General features: G+C 38.7%; 1 protein-coding gene across 26 annotated transcripts in view; it reads left to right on the top strand.

Annotated features, from left to right (window-relative positions):
• The window catches only part of AFDN (afadin, adherens junction formation factor), a 128,828-nt gene extending 109,445 nt beyond the window's left edge, over positions 1-19,383 (top strand). For 10 of the 26 annotated variants that reach the window (XM_068676890.1, XM_068676887.1, XM_068676888.1 and 7 more), the window contains 7 exons: positions 73-261; positions 2,616-3,638; positions 5,475-5,510; positions 9,864-9,998; positions 11,891-12,404; positions 16,530-16,614; positions 17,224-19,383. In XM_068676890.1, the coding sequence (XP_068532991.1) occupies positions 73-261; positions 2,616-3,638; positions 5,475-5,510; positions 9,864-9,998; positions 11,891-12,404; positions 16,530-16,614; positions 17,224-17,368 (2,127 nt within the window). In that variant the 3' untranslated portion in view covers positions 17,369-19,383. The remainder of the gene's footprint in view (positions 1-72; positions 262-2,615; positions 3,639-5,474; positions 5,511-9,863; positions 9,999-11,890; positions 12,405-16,529; positions 16,615-17,223) is intronic. The other 16 variants (XM_068676907.1, XM_068676903.1, XM_068676902.1 and 13 more) reach the window with 8 other exon arrangements.
• Positions 19,384-19,978: the final 595 nt, after the last annotated feature.

The following is a 19,978-nucleotide window of genomic DNA, read 5'->3' as shown; positions in this document are numbered from 1 at the left end:
TTTAGAATAACATTCTGTACTGATCTGCGTGATAAGAAAAATTCTATCTTACGTTCTTTCTACCTTTTTCAGGAGGAGACTCTGCCTCCACGACCTGAAGCTTATCCCATCCCAACACAGACCTATACTAGGGAATATTTCACATTCCCAGCTTCAAAGTCCCAGGATCGAATGGGTCCAGCGCAGAGTCAGTGGCCAAGTTATGAAGAGAAACCACAGGTCCAGGCAGAAAGTAATCATTCGATCAATAGTACAATGCAGGTCAGAAGCTATTTCTTTCACTATAAGGAAGGGGGAGGGTGGAGGGAGGAGGAGTGGAGGGACAGAAACAGCTTGATTTCCACTTCCCATTTGTTGAAAACATTATTTCAGCGACTCAGTATGATCTCAGAGCTGTTGAGGATAAACCATACCACAGAAGAGGGGCTAGCTGTGCTTCTGCCAAGGTTGACCTGGGTTCAGAAACCCTACTTTTTAACCTTTTTTTTTTTTTTTTTTCCTTTTTTCCTCCACAGAATTTGTTATCAAGTTATGCAGACCTGTTATCTGGGATATTTTAAGTCCCTATTACTCAGGATAGTGGAGAGTAGACAGTAGTATGGTTTATCTTATAAAATGTTTTGTGGTTTTCTGAAAAGTAAACTAAACCTTCTAAGAAGTTTTATGTGGAAAAATCTCTGTTTGCAGGGCACGTTGGTTAAGTGACAGTGAAGTATTAAAAATGAAACAGAACAGTATTTTGAAACTTATCCAAGGTCTTCACTGAAACACATTCCCTTTTCAGTTAAAAAATAAATAAATAAGGAAGAAAAGACTTAAGCTGCATGATTTTTTTTTGCTTGCATTGATCCTGCCCTGTTACCAAAATGCAGGTGCTTCTTGACCTGAAATGAATTTACCCCCATTGTACCTTTATAAAAGTCAAAAGAAAGATAATGTTGCTCTATTCTTTGTAAATGAGGACTTTCATTTCCTGTACGGATTTGAGTAATCTTGGTTGTCTGAATCCAGTCACTGGATCATTATTTTTTTTTCTCTTAACACACCGGAGACAGCATCATCAATCAAGAATACAAATTTAGAGAGAGAAATTGTTGTTGCTGTTCCTAATTTGTGATAAAAGCTGAGCCTTACACCAGGCTTGGTATGTTGTTACTTTTTGAAAAGCAGTGTCATCTAAGTTACCTTGATACTGCATCATAGAAGCAAAGGAGAGTAGTATCTCTGCCCTAATGGGATGAGCTGCCATCTGGACGTGCACCTCTCCCCTGTTTAAGGTGCAAGCTTAAGCGAGTAGCTTAAATGAGGCAGTTAAAATGGATGAGATGAACCCCATCTGTTAAAGTTGTTAGCAGATGCTGAATTTGAGCTATGGTCTTAATGCTTGACAACATTCAAGAAATGTTTTCATAAAGCAAACAACTAGAAGCTTTAGCTCCCTACAAGCATCGGAAGCAATTTATCCCCACCATGCAATACTTCTCTTAAGGTAAAATTAGAGGAAGATAGATTTAATAAATAAATAAAATCCGTTAAGTCTTTACAGTGAAAGCTGGGCTTGTAAAAGCTGCCGTAAGCTACTGACTGATGTGAAACGCCTGTTTTCTGTTCTGAACGCATTAGCAAACTGTTTGCTTAGGTGCATCTTTACAGCAAATCTAACACAAATAGCTGTGTGTTCAGATCTGCTGGACTAATAGAGCATAAAAAATACACTTGTTCATCTCAAAGAAGGCATTCTTTTGAGGTCACAGTTAGGGTCATTGATGGAGGAAAAAGAAAAGGAGTTTGCTTTGTTAGTCTTCTCTCAGTTGTTGATAATTGGTACATTATGTGTTCAGTGCTTAGTACTTCCTAACATTCAGAGCATGAATATTTGCTTCAAGAAAATCATTAACAGATTTGATAAGCCTAATTTATGGCCCAGTGTTCCCTTTCAGGAGGTAGTACAGTGAAGCAAGACCTCAAGCTCAAATACCAAAAAGACTTGGTGTTTGACACACTAAGAAAGTGATAAAAGCACAGCCCAAAGTCCATGCCCCAAGTGCAGGTAGAACTAGATGTGACTGCCCATATTCCACATCCGTGAATGACTGTCATAGTGAGAGCTTCCAGCTGGGTCATCTCCCTTATTAACACAGGAGGGTGGGCAGAGGCTCCCTTGTCTTTCTGTCTGTCCTCCCAATAGGAAAAGTGTTCATCAAGCCAGCTGAAGCCTGAATGGCAGAGCTGGTGTGCTGGAGCTGCTGGACAAGCTGCCAGGACTCTTCTGTGGGGTACGAGGGGGTGTCAGGGAGAGGCCTGAGAAATTGTGAGAGCTGGGGAAGTTTTTGGCTTAAGCTCCATTTTGCATTCGTCCTTCCTCCCAGTCCAGGTTTCCAGTCATTTGAGAGGTTGCAAAATCTTCTATCACTTGTATGAGCTAAAAGGATTGAGAAGAGTGTTTTATTGTTGGTTTTGGGAAACTCACTGGGCATGGAAATGCTGAACTTCACTAAAAGCAATTACCTTCAGCAATAAGAATGCAGCTCGTGAGCCATTTAGGCTTTTAGGATTTGAAATATGTTTTAATATAGAAAGACCATGAAACTGATGCTTTGTTTAATTTTTTCCAGCGCGTGGCTCGTTCCCAGGAAGAACTCCGAGATAAAGTTTTCCAGCCAGACAGGAATCGCTTGGAAGTTGTTATACGGAAGGACGTGGAGTACATTGATCGGAAGTCAGACAGCGATCAGTGGATGAATTCATCTGTGGATTCCAGCACCTCTAGCCAAGAACACCTGAACCATTCATCCAAACCCGTTTCGCCTGGTTCTTGTTTAACTAAAAGTGGACCTGGCCGTTGGAAAACTCCGGCTACGAGCCAGCCCACTCCAGTGGCCATTTCCCAGCCCATCAGAACAGATCTTCCTCCGCCACCACCACCTCCTCCAGTGCATTATGCAGCTGAATTTGATGAACCACAAATGGATTTGCCTCTGCCTCCCCCTCCTCTGCCAAATCAGATAGGAACACAAGCGTCTTCCCAGGTGGCTGCTGCTGAGCGTAAAAAAAGAGAAGAGCATCAGAGGTGGTATGAAAAGGAAAAGGCACGCTTGGAAGAAGAACGAGAAAGGAAGCGTCGTGAGCAGGAGAGAAAGCTGGGCCAAATGCGTTCTCAGCCCCTAATTCCTGCTCAGCCTGTGGTTCCTCCTGTTTCCCTCCAACAAGTGAAATCAGAAAAGCCTTCAACTTTGCAGAGGCCTCAAGAAACAGTCATTCGAGAGCTGCAGCCACAGCAGCAGCCTCGGACTATTGAGCGGAGAGATCTTCAGTACATTACGATCAGCAAGGAAGAGCTGTCCTCCAGCGACAGCCTCTCTCCAGATCCCTGGAAACGGGATGCTAAGGAGAAACTGGAGAAGCAGCAACAGATGCACATTGTGGACATGCTGAGCAAAGAGATTCAGGACCTTCAGAACAAGCCTGATCGTACAGCCGAAGAGAACGACCGCCTGCGCAAACTCATGCTGGAGTGGCAGTTCCAAAAGCGGCTCCAGGAGTCAAAGCAAAAGGATGAAGATGATGATGAAGAGGAGGATGATGATGTGGATACTATGCTCATCATGCAGCGACTGGAGGCAGAAAGAAGAGCAAGGGTAAAAGGGGATAATCCTTTCTAGATAAAAGCATAGTACATGTTTATCTCAGCGGGTTCTCTGGATTTGTCTGAGTGTTTTGATGTCCTTATAGGGTAAAGGAGGCTGGAGCTGTCTTGAATGTCCTTGATTTTTAAAATCGCTATAGGAGCCTTCACTAGCTTACAGTAGCTTTACCATTTATACGATTAACATAGCTACCTATTATAGAATCTAAGTCGGCAGTCAAGTTTACTTTTCTGGTTGTGGGTGTAGAAATTTTCCTTGGATAAAGGGATTTTGCTGTGTATCTGAAGCAAGATTAGAAAGTTAAATATGGGATGGAATTTGTTTACAGGAACACAAGTAAAAACAATTGAAATTACAAAAATCTGTACAGAATTGGGAACAAGAAAGTGTTTTTTTCTTTTTGTTCCTCAAATAGAGTTACCTATAAGAGTTCTTATTTATAGTCTTGTACTTATAAGACATGGAATACCTCCTGTTTCCAGGGAACTGAGGTTCCACTATGTTGGTCCTCTCCAAGTAGAGGCTGGGGCGAGAGGCAAACATTACTTCCATGTTTACCACCACCTCAGTGGTGACACCAACAGTGCTGGGTGGAAGCGTTAGGCTGAGCCATGTGGTTTTGGGGTGTTGTAACAACTCCTGTACCCTGCCTAGGGCTCCAGCTCAAGTGTACCCAGATTCTGCATAGTGTACAGTTTAATCACTATTTGAAAAGGTTTGCTTACCCTACCTACCTTCAGTACTGTGAAAGCTCATAATATAAGTAATGAGATAATGCAACTGCATAGCATGATAAAGCTTTTATCACTCCACTGGTGGTGGTTGTCTCTCAGAATCTCTTAAATCTATTGTTACTGGGAAGTAATTCCTATAGGAGAATGTTTCTCTTTTCTGAATAATAGCACTGATACCAAGTTGCATACCAACAGCTATGCTCTGAAAGGCTTAAAAACTAGCTCTGTAATACACTGTGTTCTGTTTATCTTGAACAGCTGACTTAATTCTGTGATAAGCAGTTCTTACTTGTTGAGAAATGTCTGCATGTGTATTTTGACATTCAGAAATTGCTATCAGCTTGAGTAGGATTTGAGTTCAGGACTGTTTTGGCAGCTTGATTTCCTAAACTTGCTCTTCTCATGTTTGCTGCAGTCTGCATTGCTTTCCTTTTTTCTTGTGGCTAACTATTTCTGGTTAAAACAATAGATACCTCAAGCTTGGAAACTGAAGAAAGGAAAGTTTAAATGTATAATTGGCAAACAGATTGTGTTAATAATATGTTATTTGTAGCACATAGGCAGTTATCTGTACACATAAAAGTTATCCATAAAGAACTGCCATTTTTACACACAGTCTTTAACGTTTTACTGTAGCAAAGCTTAAAAAAAGAAAAGTCTTGTGTCGTTGATAGAAAGCCAGTTGTGTTGCATTAAATAACTGTCTTCTCTGCAAATGCTGGATTTAAAATACTATTTGTGCATAAAGGTCTTCCTTCATTTTGGAACATTTTGAAACTAAAAACTACCAATTTTCTTGAACTGAAATAAAGTTTGCATTTGAGTTGCATTTCACTGTCTGTATTACATGAGATGCAATAAATAGCATCTCTAGAGAAAACCTGAATTTCGAATGAGTCAAGCAAGTACTGACGTAAGAAATGGATTATTTGATTGTTTGCATTTCTTTATTTCAGGAATTTGCCAAATTCAGTTCCTTTTTCTAAAGCAACCAACTTAACAAATAAAAGAAAATGCTTTTAAAATAGAACAAGTCTAACCTATCTTTGTTTTCACTGTGCATCTTTCTTTTTTCCCTTCTTACTACCTGCAGCAGACTGCTGTGCCAGCAATCTCTGTTCTAGATTTGGTATGTTTGTTTCTTTCCCTTTAATATCTCTTTCACGTTTCAATTTCTGATTATTAATAACCATCCTATGTGCTTTGGATGATGATTTGCCATCTTTGGGTGTTCAAAAAATCATTTTGATACAATTAACATTAAGTTAATTGTAAGCATGCATTTGAATGTTTCCAGATGTGGTGACTCATTTCCCTGTGTTTCTCTCCTTTTAGATGTTATGTTCTGCTTGCAGGCTTGGTTTGTTTGTTGTAGCAGTGCTCTGATTATAAAGCTGTGTATTTGATGTTTTGTAATTGTGTTTATAAAATCTACTAAGCAGTTCATACGAACAAATTGTGAGGTAAGATTTCTTCCTTTCTCTCTACTCCTGTTTAGGCTTTAGAAAAGTTCTAGCAACACCATTCCCTTCTGATTTGAAGTGAAACTGTCCTGAGAGCCTACTAACAGATCATTTAAAGTCTGTTGATAACATAAACTTACATAGCCTGTTATATCAGCTGTCAGGTTCCCATCCTGCCCTGTGATGGCTTAACACGCTTTCTCAGCACATGCTGAAACCTGCTATTTACAGGTGTTAAAATCTTCTCATTAAAGTGAATCGTAAACTCAGAAATTACTTCTGAACTAATATTTCCAAGTAGGTCATGTAGAAACACAATTACTAAGTTAGCATATTTTATTTTCTTAAATTTCAGTTTCAATTCATGAATACCATTCTCTGTCATCTGAAATATGATAGGCTTTTAAATTGGGCAAGTAACTGCTATGAATTCAGTTAATTCTGTATTTCATTACTCTTGTTGGAAATGGATATGTGGGGGGAAAAAAAAAAGCTTTCTGTCTCTGGAAATATATCACCTTCACGGTGTATTCTCTGTAATTAGTGCCATAGCTTGAAAGAAGGGTAATGCTTGCAAGTCCTGTTAGTATAATTAATCTGTTGTGCTGGAAAAAGCTGTAAATATCACTGCTCAAAATACGGATTCGGATATTAAGCACTTTCAATGTGCATACTTCAGTACCTGTGTCTGAGGTGTTCAGCTTTGTCTCTGTGTGGTATATCAGTGTTAAAGAGGCAAAGCGATGTAAGCTTTGGACAAGCCAGGAGCCATGGATTTTTCAGACTCAGTATCTGTCAGTATTTGTTTCTTGTTACTGCTCCTGTATTTATTTACTTTTTCGGTTAAGCCTTGGTCTGTGGAGCTGTGACCAGGTAGATAAAGTTCTTTGCCAAGCAGGCTGTAAACTTCTGGACCTTTCTGCTATAGAAGGTTGTGAAGGCAGACAGTATCAGCAGCTTTAAAGGGATTAGACAAATGCATAGGCATCACGCCTGTAAGTAGCTAATCAAAGGATCACTCAAGGGTGTACCAGCTGACATCTCTGCTAAAATGCTGGGGGATGGACCTACTAGAGGAATGGACCACAGAAATGGCCAGGCTCACATGCAGCTCTCCTTGTCCTTGTCAGACGCAGAATACTGCACCAAATGATCAGTGGCCTGAATCAGCAGAGCATTTAAAGTGATTGTTAATGTAGCCTTAAAAATAAAAAAGCTATTTCTGGTCTAGATTATGTTGAAAGCTGTAACCAGCAAATACCTCTCTTTTTTTTTTTTTTTTTTTTTTGAATTTCAAACTTTTCTGATTTTCATACTGTTCATATGATTTTCTGGGTGTAGTTGCATCTCTCCTTTGCCATTTCATATACCCGAGAACTTCCTTATTTATAGAAAAACAAGTACACTTCAAAATGCTCAATGCTTTTTTATCTGATGTCTGGCATGAGCATTGGCGATATCTATTCTGCTAATTAAATGGCACATAAAAGCAGATGAATTGATAATGCATGAATTGTCAGCTTGCCTAGTGATTGTGTTTTTAAAATCCTTGGGCCACTAACACATCTAACTCAGCTTTAGTTGTCATAAATAAGCAGGTATAGATGTAAAGTTCATCTGGAGCTCTATTTAAAGCATTCTAAGCAGTGCTTGGAGAAATTCATTTTATTTGGAATCTGAGACTTGCTGAACGTGTGCCAGTCCCATGCATATCTTCACATTTCTGATGCTCCAGAATCCTCTCTACTTCCCTCTCCCTGTTATTCTCTGCTGACCCGCAGTTGAGGGCCGTGTAGGGATCTTGAAAATGTGTGAGTTCAGTTTGGGTTGCATGCTGTTGTATGCGACCACCAATGCACATCTTCAAGCTCTCTGGCACGCCTTGCCAACCCAGTGCTTCCTGCTTTGGTTTGTGAAAGCTCTGATGCAAAAACTAGTTTACTAATCGTTGAAGAAATGAAATGTCCCTCTGTGATAGTTGCTGTATTCCCGCTTGTGCCTTGTATATCATTTCTGGCCCTTTTCCTAGGTATTATGTTTAGAATATGTTCCCACTTGGATGGGCTGTCTTCCACAATTATTATGGTCACGTGTTGACATCAGTTCCCACGTGGCACCCTGCCCAGTTTTCCTTTCTTTCTTTAGATAAGTTCACAAGAAAATAAAACAAATCAGACCTACTTCCTCTTTAATTTACTTAGAAATATTTCCTTGTTCAAGTACATTTGAATAGGGGTATTTGCTACTAAGCAAAAAGCTATCCACGCAGTAACTGCTGGGGATCAGTAATTACCGTGTTTAGTTTTTCTGTAAATGGGATTGGGACAGAGTCAAGGAGTTCTCTGGTATTTTTCTACTGTGCAGTTTTTTGCCTTTTTTTAAGAGGAAATTACTTCTCTTCTATGAACTCTTCCAATTTAGTAGCTGTCTTTCCTTTTGACAACACCATTATCTCCTCTTCTAAAATAATGTCTTTTTAATAAACAAGACTGACAGGGTCTTAATACAAGTAGGCAGTAGGTTAATTACTATATTCCCTCCTCTACATTATATACTGAGCTTCATCTCTGTGATTTTCAGTTAGGGATTAGAAAAGTTTCAGCTCCGAATAAGAGGAGTTTACTCAGAAGTAGCATTCTTGAGTATATGTTTCCCAAACTCCAGCCCAAATTAAATTATTATTTTGTTCTTTAGCTTTCATGCTCAAACATAGTGGTTCTTAAGACTTCAAATTGGAGGGGGTTTTGCTGCAGTTAGCCTGAATAGCTAGTCTAAGATATATACACAGATGTTTTCAAAATGCTGTTGTATAAGGTCATAAGATTACTGTTCATGTAGCAGTTTTCTTACAGCTGAGGTAAATAATTACTAGAAAACTAGTAAAATAAAAAAAGTTCTTTTTAGAATTGATTATAAAATTGATTTGAAAACCTTGGGACAGTACCTAATACGAAGTTCATATGCTTTAAAGCACACTTCTTAATTAAAAGGGGGAGGGGGGAGAGACAACTGCATGGAAGTTGTCCTCAAAAAGTGTTACTCAAACTAAATTTCTCTTACTATCATGATTGCTTTGTGTCTTAAGGCCCTTTCTATGTAAATGTGATTGGACTGTAGAAACAGATCTAGAAGTAGAGAAATAGCAGTGTTAAATAAAGCATGTAGTAAAGTATACCAATCAGTGGAAAAGACCTAATAAAAAAGAAAAAATTTCTTTAAAACATATGTCACAGTAAGAAGCAAAGCAGCATGCAGTCCAGTTAGTTTCTATTTCTGAATATTATTGTGCCAGTGAGTACTCTCCATCATGAGCAGATGCTGCTAGCTTAAGAGAACCATGCAAAGTTTAGATTTTTGCTCACTTTTCTCATCTGTGCAGTGTTTATCAGAAGCATGCATGAAATTGCATTGTCTGCTGGACGTTTGTTGTTCTTCTGAGCTGTTTAATCTGAATAGTCCAAGATTTCTTCGCCTCGCTCTCTGCTTTTTCCAAAACACATCTGTTGCAGATACAGTGGGAGATTTTATTTATCTCCTGAGACTATTTGCAGACTTGCTGAATGAGCCTGTTACTTTAAATGGATTGACCCTTTGACTAATGAGTCGTGATTTTCCGGTGCTTAAATACTAATCCAAAATGAAAAACCAATTGGCTGCTGGAGTTGGGGGCTGTTGCTTCCAAGTATTTAATTTCATTTTGTGCCTATGAGACTGCTGAAGCAGTCTGGAGCGTGAGCCTTTTGCTAGGGGTTCATATATGAATGCTAAAAATGTCTCTGTTTTTGCTTTTACGTAGTTCTCTGCATCTCTTTCCCCCCCACCCCCTTTTGTTTTTTATAGGGACTTTTAAGGAAAACACTGTAATAAAGCGTGTTTTTAACAGCTGAAAACTGAACGGTATCGGTAGTACAGCATTTCCTATTGAATGAGTTATTTTTAGATGCAAATACTTGTGTTATGGCTTTCTGAGCCACCTTCTCTCCGTGAGGGATGGAAAGTTAAAGGTGTGTCTCTGTTAGTTACAGGACGAAGAACGCAGACGGCAGCAGCAGCTGGAAGAGATGCGCAAGCGGGAAGCAGAAGACAGGGCCCGGCAGGAAGAAGAGCGCCGGCAGCAAGAGGAGGAGCGAACCAGGAGAGAGGCTGAAGAAAAGGTTATGGTCTCCTGAGTGCTGCAGGAGTTCTTATGGGCCTCTCCCCTTTTACCTGGCCAGTAACAGCTCTGGGTTTGGGCATCAGGGGGTTCAATTCACTCGCCTAGCAGTAAGGGTCATGGCCCAAGGCGGCATTTTACCAATACAAAACAAGGTGATTCAATGAACGTGCCATCTGTGGTAGCTACAGGTCAATGGTATTGCAGTAATGATACAGTAGGCATACCAGCTGGGGTTTTCAGGAGTAACAAGGACTTGCTTTCAGCGCCTTTTCTAAAAGCTACAGCACAAATCAGTTGTATCTCCTGAATTTCTGTAGCCCCAATCTGACTTCTGGAGTATAATGGTTGAGTTAGTGGTGTTGGGCTTTGCTGTGGCTCAGAGATGGCACTCAAAGTATCTGCAGTAACTGCGTTAGAGAGAAAAAAATATTAAATACAGGGGAGTGGAGATGAGTACTCCATATTATCGTTCCCATTTCAACTATGGGGGGATAGAGAACTTCCTTAATTGGCTTCTAGAAAGGAAGAAAACTTTAGCAGAGAAATCACTGTGTAAACAAATAAATTCTAAAAAATCCAGGCTTCTAGATGGCTTGAGAACATCATACATGTAGCTGAGAAGCTTTACTCCTCACAAATAGGAGGTAAAGTACTTCATTTGACGCTTGGGTGATAGGTGAGAAGGAAGGAAGGTGCATCTGGACTCAAGTATGTAAACATACACTGTAGGAAGAAAAAACTGAGCATGCTGGCAGAAAAAATGTATCAAAACCAGCCTGTCTTGTTTTCTGACAGTGATGCAATGCTACCAAATGACACGTGGGTAACATGCTTGAAAGGATTTTCACTGAGAGATCTCAACTAAGATGCTTCTACCAACTCAGAACTCAGTGCAGTCTGGCCACATTGATGGCTTTAAAGAGTAGTACAAGGAGATGAGTTTCTTGTTTTTGCTGTAGATAAACAAGAGCAGATTTTTTTTAAATAACTGACTCAGATTGTTGAGCAGATAGAGGGAATATTTTTAAGCACATGGATTAAAAACAAAAAGGAATGTTCAGATATTCCCAGCAGAGGTTATTCTGTGCTTAGACATTTTTTTTGTAACTCATGGTGTCCAAATACACATTTTCATTTATAGTCAAACAAGCTACAGAATAAACCGTGGTATAAATTTACAGTGTGACTTAGGCAAGAGCTGAGCAAAATTAAATGCTATAAAGTTTAAAACCAGTAGAAGTCTTAAAATGGAAAATACATAGGAGATATTTCACGGCCATTTAAATAGTCAGCAGCCTTGTGTAAGTATCATTAGCATGTTTTTTTTTAGAAATGTGTTTTTTAAAAATGTTTGTTTTAAAAAAGTTCTTTGTAATTGGATTTTTATGTGAAAGTTGATTTCCAGCTGATCATACTCAAAGCTTCATTAGGAGCCATCTATTCCAAGACTGATTAATTGACATTGCATAAGGCTGCAGCAGAATTATAGAGCTCCTTTTTTTAGAGCTTTATTTTTGGTAGTTAATTTTAGTTATTTTCTCTCCCACAGATTCTTTACAGCATTAGTAAATATACTCATTATTAACTGTAGTTACATTTTCAGTAATAAATGCTGGAGTTGCCCATGGTTCACTCAGGCAATTGCCTTAGTTACCACAGGCAGTGGTAAATGTAGAAATAACAGCAATGCTGTGTTACAGGACGAATGTGTGTTTTTTTTTCCTAGCAATAAATATTCTTTGAGTTCATATGGATGCATTGCTCATTGCCAAAAAAGGAGACAAAAAAAGATGTTTGTAGCGATGATGGAAAACTTAAATTCCTTAGACTGAAATGTCTGTCTTACTGTGCTTTTTTTTTTTTTTTTTTTTTTTTTTTCTGGACTTGCAGAGGCGACAGGAAGAAGAGTATTACAATCGCTTAGAGGCCGAAAGGCGCAGGCAGCATGATGAAGCAGAGCGGAGATTGCTGGAACCTGACGAGCCTGGTCTGTACAGACCTCCACTTCCACGGGAATATGAACTCCCATCCCCAACCCCTTCATCTAACGCTCCTCCTCCCCCACCTCAGCGAAACACCTCTTACCTCAAAACACAGGTCCTCTCCCCTGACACGATTTATACTGCCAAGTTTGTTGCATACAATGATGATGAGGAGGAGGAGGATTCCAATCTAGCAGGTCAGGATAAGTACTCCGGCACAAGAAAATCTTATGGTGACTTTCCTCCTGCCACCCCTAAGCCACAGCAGCCCTCCCGCCAGCCTCGCCCAGTTTCAGATGGCCTCTTTCTTTCCAACTCATTCCAGTCATCTTCAGTCAATGCCAACAGTACTGCTGCCAAAAAAAGCCAGCCCCCGCCCCCACCAAACAAACCGAGTTTCATCCATGCCAGCAGCTCTAAAGGTAGACTCTATGAAATCAGTCTTCTCTACAGAACTATCCTCGTGTCTTCAACTCTGGTGCTGTAGATCGAATCACTTTCTTTGTGATTTTTTTTTCACTTAATCACTATTTTCACTATGGTGATCTAACTTAAATCCAGTTGTTAATGCCAATCTTCCAATTTTTAATTGTGTTGATCTCTCAAATTTCCTTGTTCCTTACCGCAACTCTTCAAAAGTAAAAATTCATCTTTCGCACACAATGAATTAAAAATTGTTTTAACTGTTACTCAACCAATCCAAAGTACTGTTGGTTTTGGCTTTCACTCTGTATCTTTCAGTGATGTGTTTTGTATGACTGACCATTGGTTACTCAGGGCTTCTTGGAAGTACGTCTTTCTTGAACACAGGAATCTTTTTTTCTAATGGGTTCATGAACAGAGCTATCCTCTGCTTTTGGTTGTGGTACCAGGTTTCTATCTCTTATTAGCGTGTGCAAATGGCTTTAAAATGACCTTTCTAGATAAGGTTCTTAAATGTACAAGCACCAAGAGACATACAGACCATGCAGCAAGTTTAATTCATTCAGCACCATTTCTGTACTTCAGTTTTGTACAGTGCAATTTTCTTGCAGAGAGGGACAAAAATATAAATTTAAGCTTAGTGCCTTTTGTCTCACTCCTTCCCTTCCGTTCCACACCCTTATATTTCTTTGCCTCCTCATCTTGTTTCTCTTACAACTCCAAGTGGGCAACCATAACGGAGTTAAATTTCGAGTGGAGTTCTAGTTGCCAGTAACTTCAGCACCACATTTTATCTGTAGATTATCAGTTTAGCAACACTCATTATTTCAACACTGATCCAGTATAAAGTTCCATGCTAATTTTTTTTGAACCTGCTGTTGCAGGAGAAATCTTACATACTCTACTCTTTGAATATGTGTATGGATGGATCCCACGCTATCTGCAGGTTATGAATATAAGATTTTGTCTTTAGTGTCATCTGCTAGCATTTTCCCTATGTTTTTCTTCTGTGTTCTTCTGAAGGGAACGATACCCCTGACGTTCTCCTTGTTTGATCTTCTTACTTGTGTTAGAATTCAATAGCTGTCTTCACAACCCATTCCTGCATGTCAAATCATGCTTCTAAAAAAAGGGTAGAAAGGGTAGTTAAGTCACCTGAGAAAGCAAAGGGAGGTGCTTATGCTGGCTTCTAGCTCAATGACCGTCTTGCTGACTAGATTGAAGTCTCAATGACAAATGTGGAAGCCTATGTATGGCACATCCCTGTTTACCTTTATGGCCACCAAATGCATTACGAAAAGTACATAATTTCTTTGGTCAGAGAGATGGTATTCTCTGGTCATAGGGAGCATGCTAGCTACAAAACAGGTTCCATTTATCAGAAGCACTTCTAATCCAGTAGGGTATGAATATGATTTAGGATATGTATGAGACTATACAGGTATACAGTGCTCTCAGCTTCCTGCTTACATCCTTTTCAACTGAGGCTCAAGTTATTTTCCAGCAAGGTATCCTGTCCTTCACAGGACAAATTAGCTTCTGATGCAAACTGCTTCCAGTATCAAAAAAGGCTCTGCACAGCAATTTGTAGCTTTAATATTCATGAAACATCTGTAGTTTAGCGCAGCTGTACTTACTGCCCAACTGATACAGTTGATGCTTACTAGTTTCACTGTTTGGGGTCAATACAGCACCAAAGTTGCATAAAAAACATCCATGCTGTTACTCATTTAAAGAGGGGTGTAAAACAAAAAGTACCCTGGTATTGCATGTGAAACCTCTTGATGTAGTAGTCCCTATAGATTCCACAAGCCCATCAGTCTCCCCTCTCTTGATGTATCAAGAGTTCCAAGCCTTAAAATAAGGTGAGGAAAAGTTTTTGCTTTTCAGTGTGCTGTCATTAGACAGGACCATAAGTAGACACACTGTGTGGTATCTGCCGTGTGTACATTACAAATGCAGATAAATTCAGTTCCACATGCTTATAATGCATGCATGCCTATTGATAAACACACAGCCAGTGCTCTCGTATCTTCGTTTTATATTAGAAGTACTTCAGCGTTTAAACTCCTTACATGGCACAGAATTATTGAGTTATAATTTAAGAACAACAAGAAATATACAGAAAAGGTTCTCTTTAAAAAGCTGTGGCCATCTACATTGCCAGCTTGCCTTTGGGACTATGCTGAAACAGGCTTCTGAAGAGGAACTTCTGTACTGGATGTCTATACTGAATTTTTCTTCTTTCAAATTACTTTCTTTTTCTAGAAATTCTTACTTGAAACAGACTTGATTGTAAAATGTGCCTTCTGTCACAACACAGGCTTCCAAAGGCCCTTTCTTCCCTTCCTAGTTTGGCACTTCGAAGGCTGTACATGTAATAAATTAAGTAACTATAGAGCCATCCATCACTAGCTGTCACCACCACTCTTGCTGCCTTCCATCATCCACAACACAGAATGCCATTTCATATTTTATTGCATTCCCCAATCCTGCTTTCTGTGAAGTTTTATGGAAAAATGAATCTCAGGAAAGTGAAATGTTCGGTGATGTTTTTGTGTGTTCGTTTTTTCCTGGAAAACAATCAGAAGGACAATCTGCAAAGACTTGGTTAGGTTTTTGGTAACAATTAAGGAGAATTGCAGTATGATGCTTCGCCTTTAATAACCTAATTCATAAACCATACAACTAATTCTGAATACTCTTATTTCATAATTTTTAAAATAGCCATGAGAACAGGTTAACTTCACCTGATTGCTCAAGCTTCTCTGAAGACTGCCTGCGTAACGTACAAAGCCGTTTGCACAAAATGCAGAATTCACTGTGCAGTTTACCATCTCCCATCTCACTGACTCTCGTTGCATTCCTGTCCTTTACGGCTTTTCTCTGTTCTGAATGCTAACTCTAGTAAACCACGCTTCTGCAAATTTTGCTCTCGTAACCTTCTTCCACTGGGTTGCTTAAAACCATTGGCTCTGTCAACTAACCAAAAAAAAAAAAAAAAGCCAACACCAAAACCAGAAGTGCTGTCAGAAAGTAGGTGGATGTGGGAACCACAACCTGTGGATCCGCTTTTCAAAGTATGGAAGGGTGGTATTGAATGAATGCATATAAGACCCATGTCTGAAAGGGGAAAAAAACACCTTCATACACCTGGCATACCTATTATGACTTGATCTGCTACAAATTTGTAGTGAATAATGTTTAGCCAATAACATGCTAGCTAAATTTACCTGTCTTCCAGCTTCAAATCTTTTCTTTTCTTTTATTACTTCTTTGTAAGAAGTTACGTACACCAGTGGAAGAAGCAAACATTTCTTTCTGTATGAAAGAAGGTTCACAAGACATAACACGTACAATATTTGAGACCAGAACTGTCTGAAGACAAATCTGGCACTTAATTTTCACTCTTTTCCTGACAGACATTGAGAATAGGGTCTTGAATGCAGATTAAATTAGTAAATGTTTTGATTGGAAAGAAAAGGTTCTGTCTTGTGGCCTTTGAAAAGAATTAATGTAATGTGCAATACCTGTGTGTTAGTTATATCAACTTAAAGTAAAGGTGCAGTGCTGAAAGATATTTACTTGAAATTAAAAAAAAAAGGGGGGGGGGGAGCATCTTCTGAGTGATACAGCTAATGCAATCAGACTAAGTCTTTAGTCAAAAGTTCTGATTGCTGAATTGTAAAGGTGCTATATACTAATCATGGCTGACTTTTAGCTTCTTAAAAAGAGCAGCTGCAGCTAACTTATGTCCTGTAGAGCTTGTTACAGGACAGTAAAGTGTGTTGCTCTTTCCATCAGTCTCTTTGAACTTTTAATGTCTGTTTTGCTGTAAACCATAATAGGATAAAGACCATGATTAGGTATGTGCTGGATAATCTAAACAAAATGTGTTCTGACTTAAATAAAATCAGGAATAAAAAGTTACAGCTGCTTTGAGGGGGTGATGGAATTCAGTAGTATTGTTTTTAAAACATTCTGCAAGTCAGATGACCCTGTAAATTTAATTTCTGAGTCCAGATTGAGATTATTTCTTAAAAGAAGCACTGCACCTTTTTGAAGAAATACAGTGTAGAACTTCTATGTTGTAACTGCTGTCCTTCAACTTCCTTTTTCACAAGGAATAAATTCATACACTGGATCTACAGGAGCAACTGTTGGGGCCCATGAAGTATATCGGGATCCAAGAGACAAAAGATCTAAAAGGTGATATGCAGAAGTCTGTTAAGTGTTAACTTTTATTCCCGTGACGTGGCTAACTTCTGCAGTACTTTCTGTTGTTGTCATTTCTCTGGGGGCTATTGAAGAGTTCTGCAGCTGTCTTGGGTTATAATGAAATGCAAGTAAGGTCTGCATGAGTTCTTAGATGATCTAAAGTACTACTTTACAAGACCAGATTTCAGTGTTACAACGAAGTAAACATCCATAAGAACTTTGTGTTCCAATGCTTTTTCCTAGGCACATGCTGCTGTAGGAAGGCTTGCTAGTTTAGCCATAACAGCAATGCCATGCTAATATAGACAAGAGCCTTTGTGGCACCTGTGCTTCACTTTGGAAATTAAAAATAAAAAAAAAAGTAATACTATTCCTGTTTACATGCCAGAATTGGCCATGAGCTGCTTCTGCTAATTTGTCTAAATGACAGCACAATGTCAGAATTAAAGGTTATGTGTTGGTAACAAAAACTTGCAGCATGCTAAACTACACCTCTTGCTGTAACCCAAAAAATCACCAGTTAATACGTGTCACTAAGAATTACTATATTTTAAGATATTGTAAATGAGAATTATAACAGATTTTTTTTTCCCTTTCTAGTCAAGATACAGATTTACCTGGAGCACCAGAAAACTTGACGTTCAGGGAACGCCAGCGACTTTTTTCACAGGGTCAAGATGTATCCAATAAAGTAAAAGCTTCTAGGAAACTAATGGAACTGGAAAATGAGTTGAACACAAAATAAGATGAAAGCACCTTATCAGATGTAACTGAAGATCTCTGAATTGAGGGATTGAGATGAGGGGCACTACTAATGAACAGAAAATGAATATTTTCTGAAAGGAGTGACTTTGATTCCTCTATATCTAAGACTGTTAATTTAGAGATGTTGCAATAGCAAGAAAACTGATTACTTTGCCAGGAGCTTGTGGTTTATACAATGAAAGCACTGTAAAATTTTAAAGATATGAATCACGTGAAGGTAACTTTTTTTCTTTTCTGTTTTGGGGGGTTAAGTTCTTGTGCACCAGACCAAGTAGCACTTGTCAAAGATAAGTTCTGTTTCCTGGTGTTTTACAGACACACTTTTTTGTTTTAGCTGCTGAGCAGAGAGAGTGAGAATAGCTTGAACTGCCTAAACTAAACTGTGCACTAGAAATTAGTATTTTAGGTTGTTAGTTAAGGCAACAATATCCGGGCCACCTTAAGACTTTATATGCAAGTTTGACATACTGTATGGTGTTCATACAATGATCAGCGTATCAACACAGGTCTTAACGTTATTTAGTACTGGAATAACACACATTCTGTAGGTAAAGCCTTGGAATCAAACATTTTTACTCTTACATCTTTGTTGGGTCTAAACTGGTTGTGTAGGAATTTGTGTGTAGTTATGGAAAAGTCTATGTTGATGCATTCCCATTACATGTGCTTCAAATGTTTGAAAATGTGAAGAGGAGAAAAACCTGGGGTATTTTTTTCATTAAAAAATACATAAGCAATAGATAGTAGGCTACACTAGTGACCCTAGGACCAAAATGTTAGTAACATGTTAAGAACAAGGAATTCCAGTTCCAAGGTTAGCAGAACAGATAAGTATGTTTTCTGAGAAAGGTAGACTAGAAGTTATTAGACAACTAGAAGTGGAATGGTATTGATCAGTCTGCTATTAGCAGTTCAGCAATATTTTTTTTTTCCTATGGAGAAGTGAACTGGCATATTAAAAAACTGTTGTTTGAAGCATTGAATATGCGATGCTGCTGGCTGGGAGCGGGAGTGTTAGAACCTGTTCTGCTGGCAGCGAACCATCTCTACTCATGCTGAAGAAGCAGTGCTAGTATGCTCTTCTTTAGTCTAGCTGGCTTTACTAACATCCTGTTACTGTTGTACTGAAAATATTTTTGGCAGTTCAAGCTATTTTTTCACACTGTAATAGCCTTATTTAATTTTAAATTGTTAATCTTTTTCCTCCCATGGTGTCTTCAGCTATGCGTATGTGGCTGATGATGTTGGGAATAAGGACCTCATCAGAGTTTTTCTCATTGTGTGATGTTAAGACAATATATATTGTGATTCCAAACAAATTTTCTATTTGACAAAGCCCTTTACTGGCTTTAGATGATTTTTTTTCCTGTATCATATTGTTCTCTTATAAATATATATTTAGGGAATTGTGCACACTTCCAAATACAAAGGGGTAGACTTTCACTGCCTTAGGAAAGAAATCACTTTTAATAAGAGTTGTATGATAAATAAATGCAAGTTAATGAAAATTGGAGTGTAAATATTTTTTACGTATTTCAGGTTTCTTATTTGAAAGTGTGCTTTTACCGTTTCACCTGTTAAATATGAAGTAGAAGATTAAACTGGTTCAAAGTGTTAATGAAGGATCTGCATGCTTGCTATGTCTGTTAATCAGGAAAAGCAAGCCTCTCCCAATTTATCTTGAGAACACTAGCAGCCTTACAGTGACAAATTTTTCTTTAGGAAAAAAAAAAAACACTTATGCTGTGGCTGGATTACTGTTGCTGCTAGAATCTGAAAAAGGCTTAGCGAAATAATAAAAAAAAATAATTCTATAACCTTCAGTTGAGTGGATTTGGCCGCTATTGGGCATTCGGGTCAAGTGTGAATATGTGTAAAAGTGCTTTTCATATTTGTCTGTGCATTATTATGAAAAACATCAAAACTGCTGTAGTTTCCCATTTCTACTGTATTTCACTTGCAACCTATTTTTAATAAAGTTTGTATTGTATTTAACTTTGCATTAAATGTTTTTTGTATTGTTCATTATTTGACTCTACATATACAGCTGTATTATCATAAACCAAAGTGGCTTTTTAGTGTTTAATGTTCAATGCTCGATCACCTGAAGAAGTGATTTTTTCCAGCTTATCCAACAATTTATGAAATAGTAAGTATTGGTGGGATCAATTATGCAGTCTGGATTATGGTGAACTTTGATCTCTTTATTTAGAGTATGGGATAACTTTGTGTCAAAGTCTTTGAAAAAAATACTTAGTTTTGTCTGACGCTGACCTCTAGAGTGGACTCAAATTTGCTGTGTGGTTTTGCATGAGAGTTGAATTGCAGGACTTCAGAATGGTGGTACTCCTGTTGTTGGATTAATAATATTAAATGGCTTGCTTCCTGATGGGAGACAAGTTTAAATTCTGCTTGGGGAATGGGGACAGCAGGAAAAGGCCCCAGTGAATGCTGTAGATTCTTGCTGCTGTAGCTGAATGGCCGCTGTGGCCAGGATCAAGAGCTATGCACGCCTCTTTCCTGGTGAGTACCTTCATCCTTTGAGTTGTGGTGTCTGCTCTCTGGAATTTTCAAAATTGCTAATGAGGAC

This window comes from Anas acuta, chromosome 3, assembly GCF_963932015.1.
Source record: "Anas acuta chromosome 3, bAnaAcu1.1, whole genome shotgun sequence".
Classification (NCBI taxonomy): domain Eukaryota; kingdom Metazoa; phylum Chordata; class Aves; order Anseriformes; family Anatidae; genus Anas; species Anas acuta.
The sequence above is the reverse complement of the archived record's forward strand: the minus strand, read 5'-3'. Positions and strand labels throughout refer to the sequence as shown.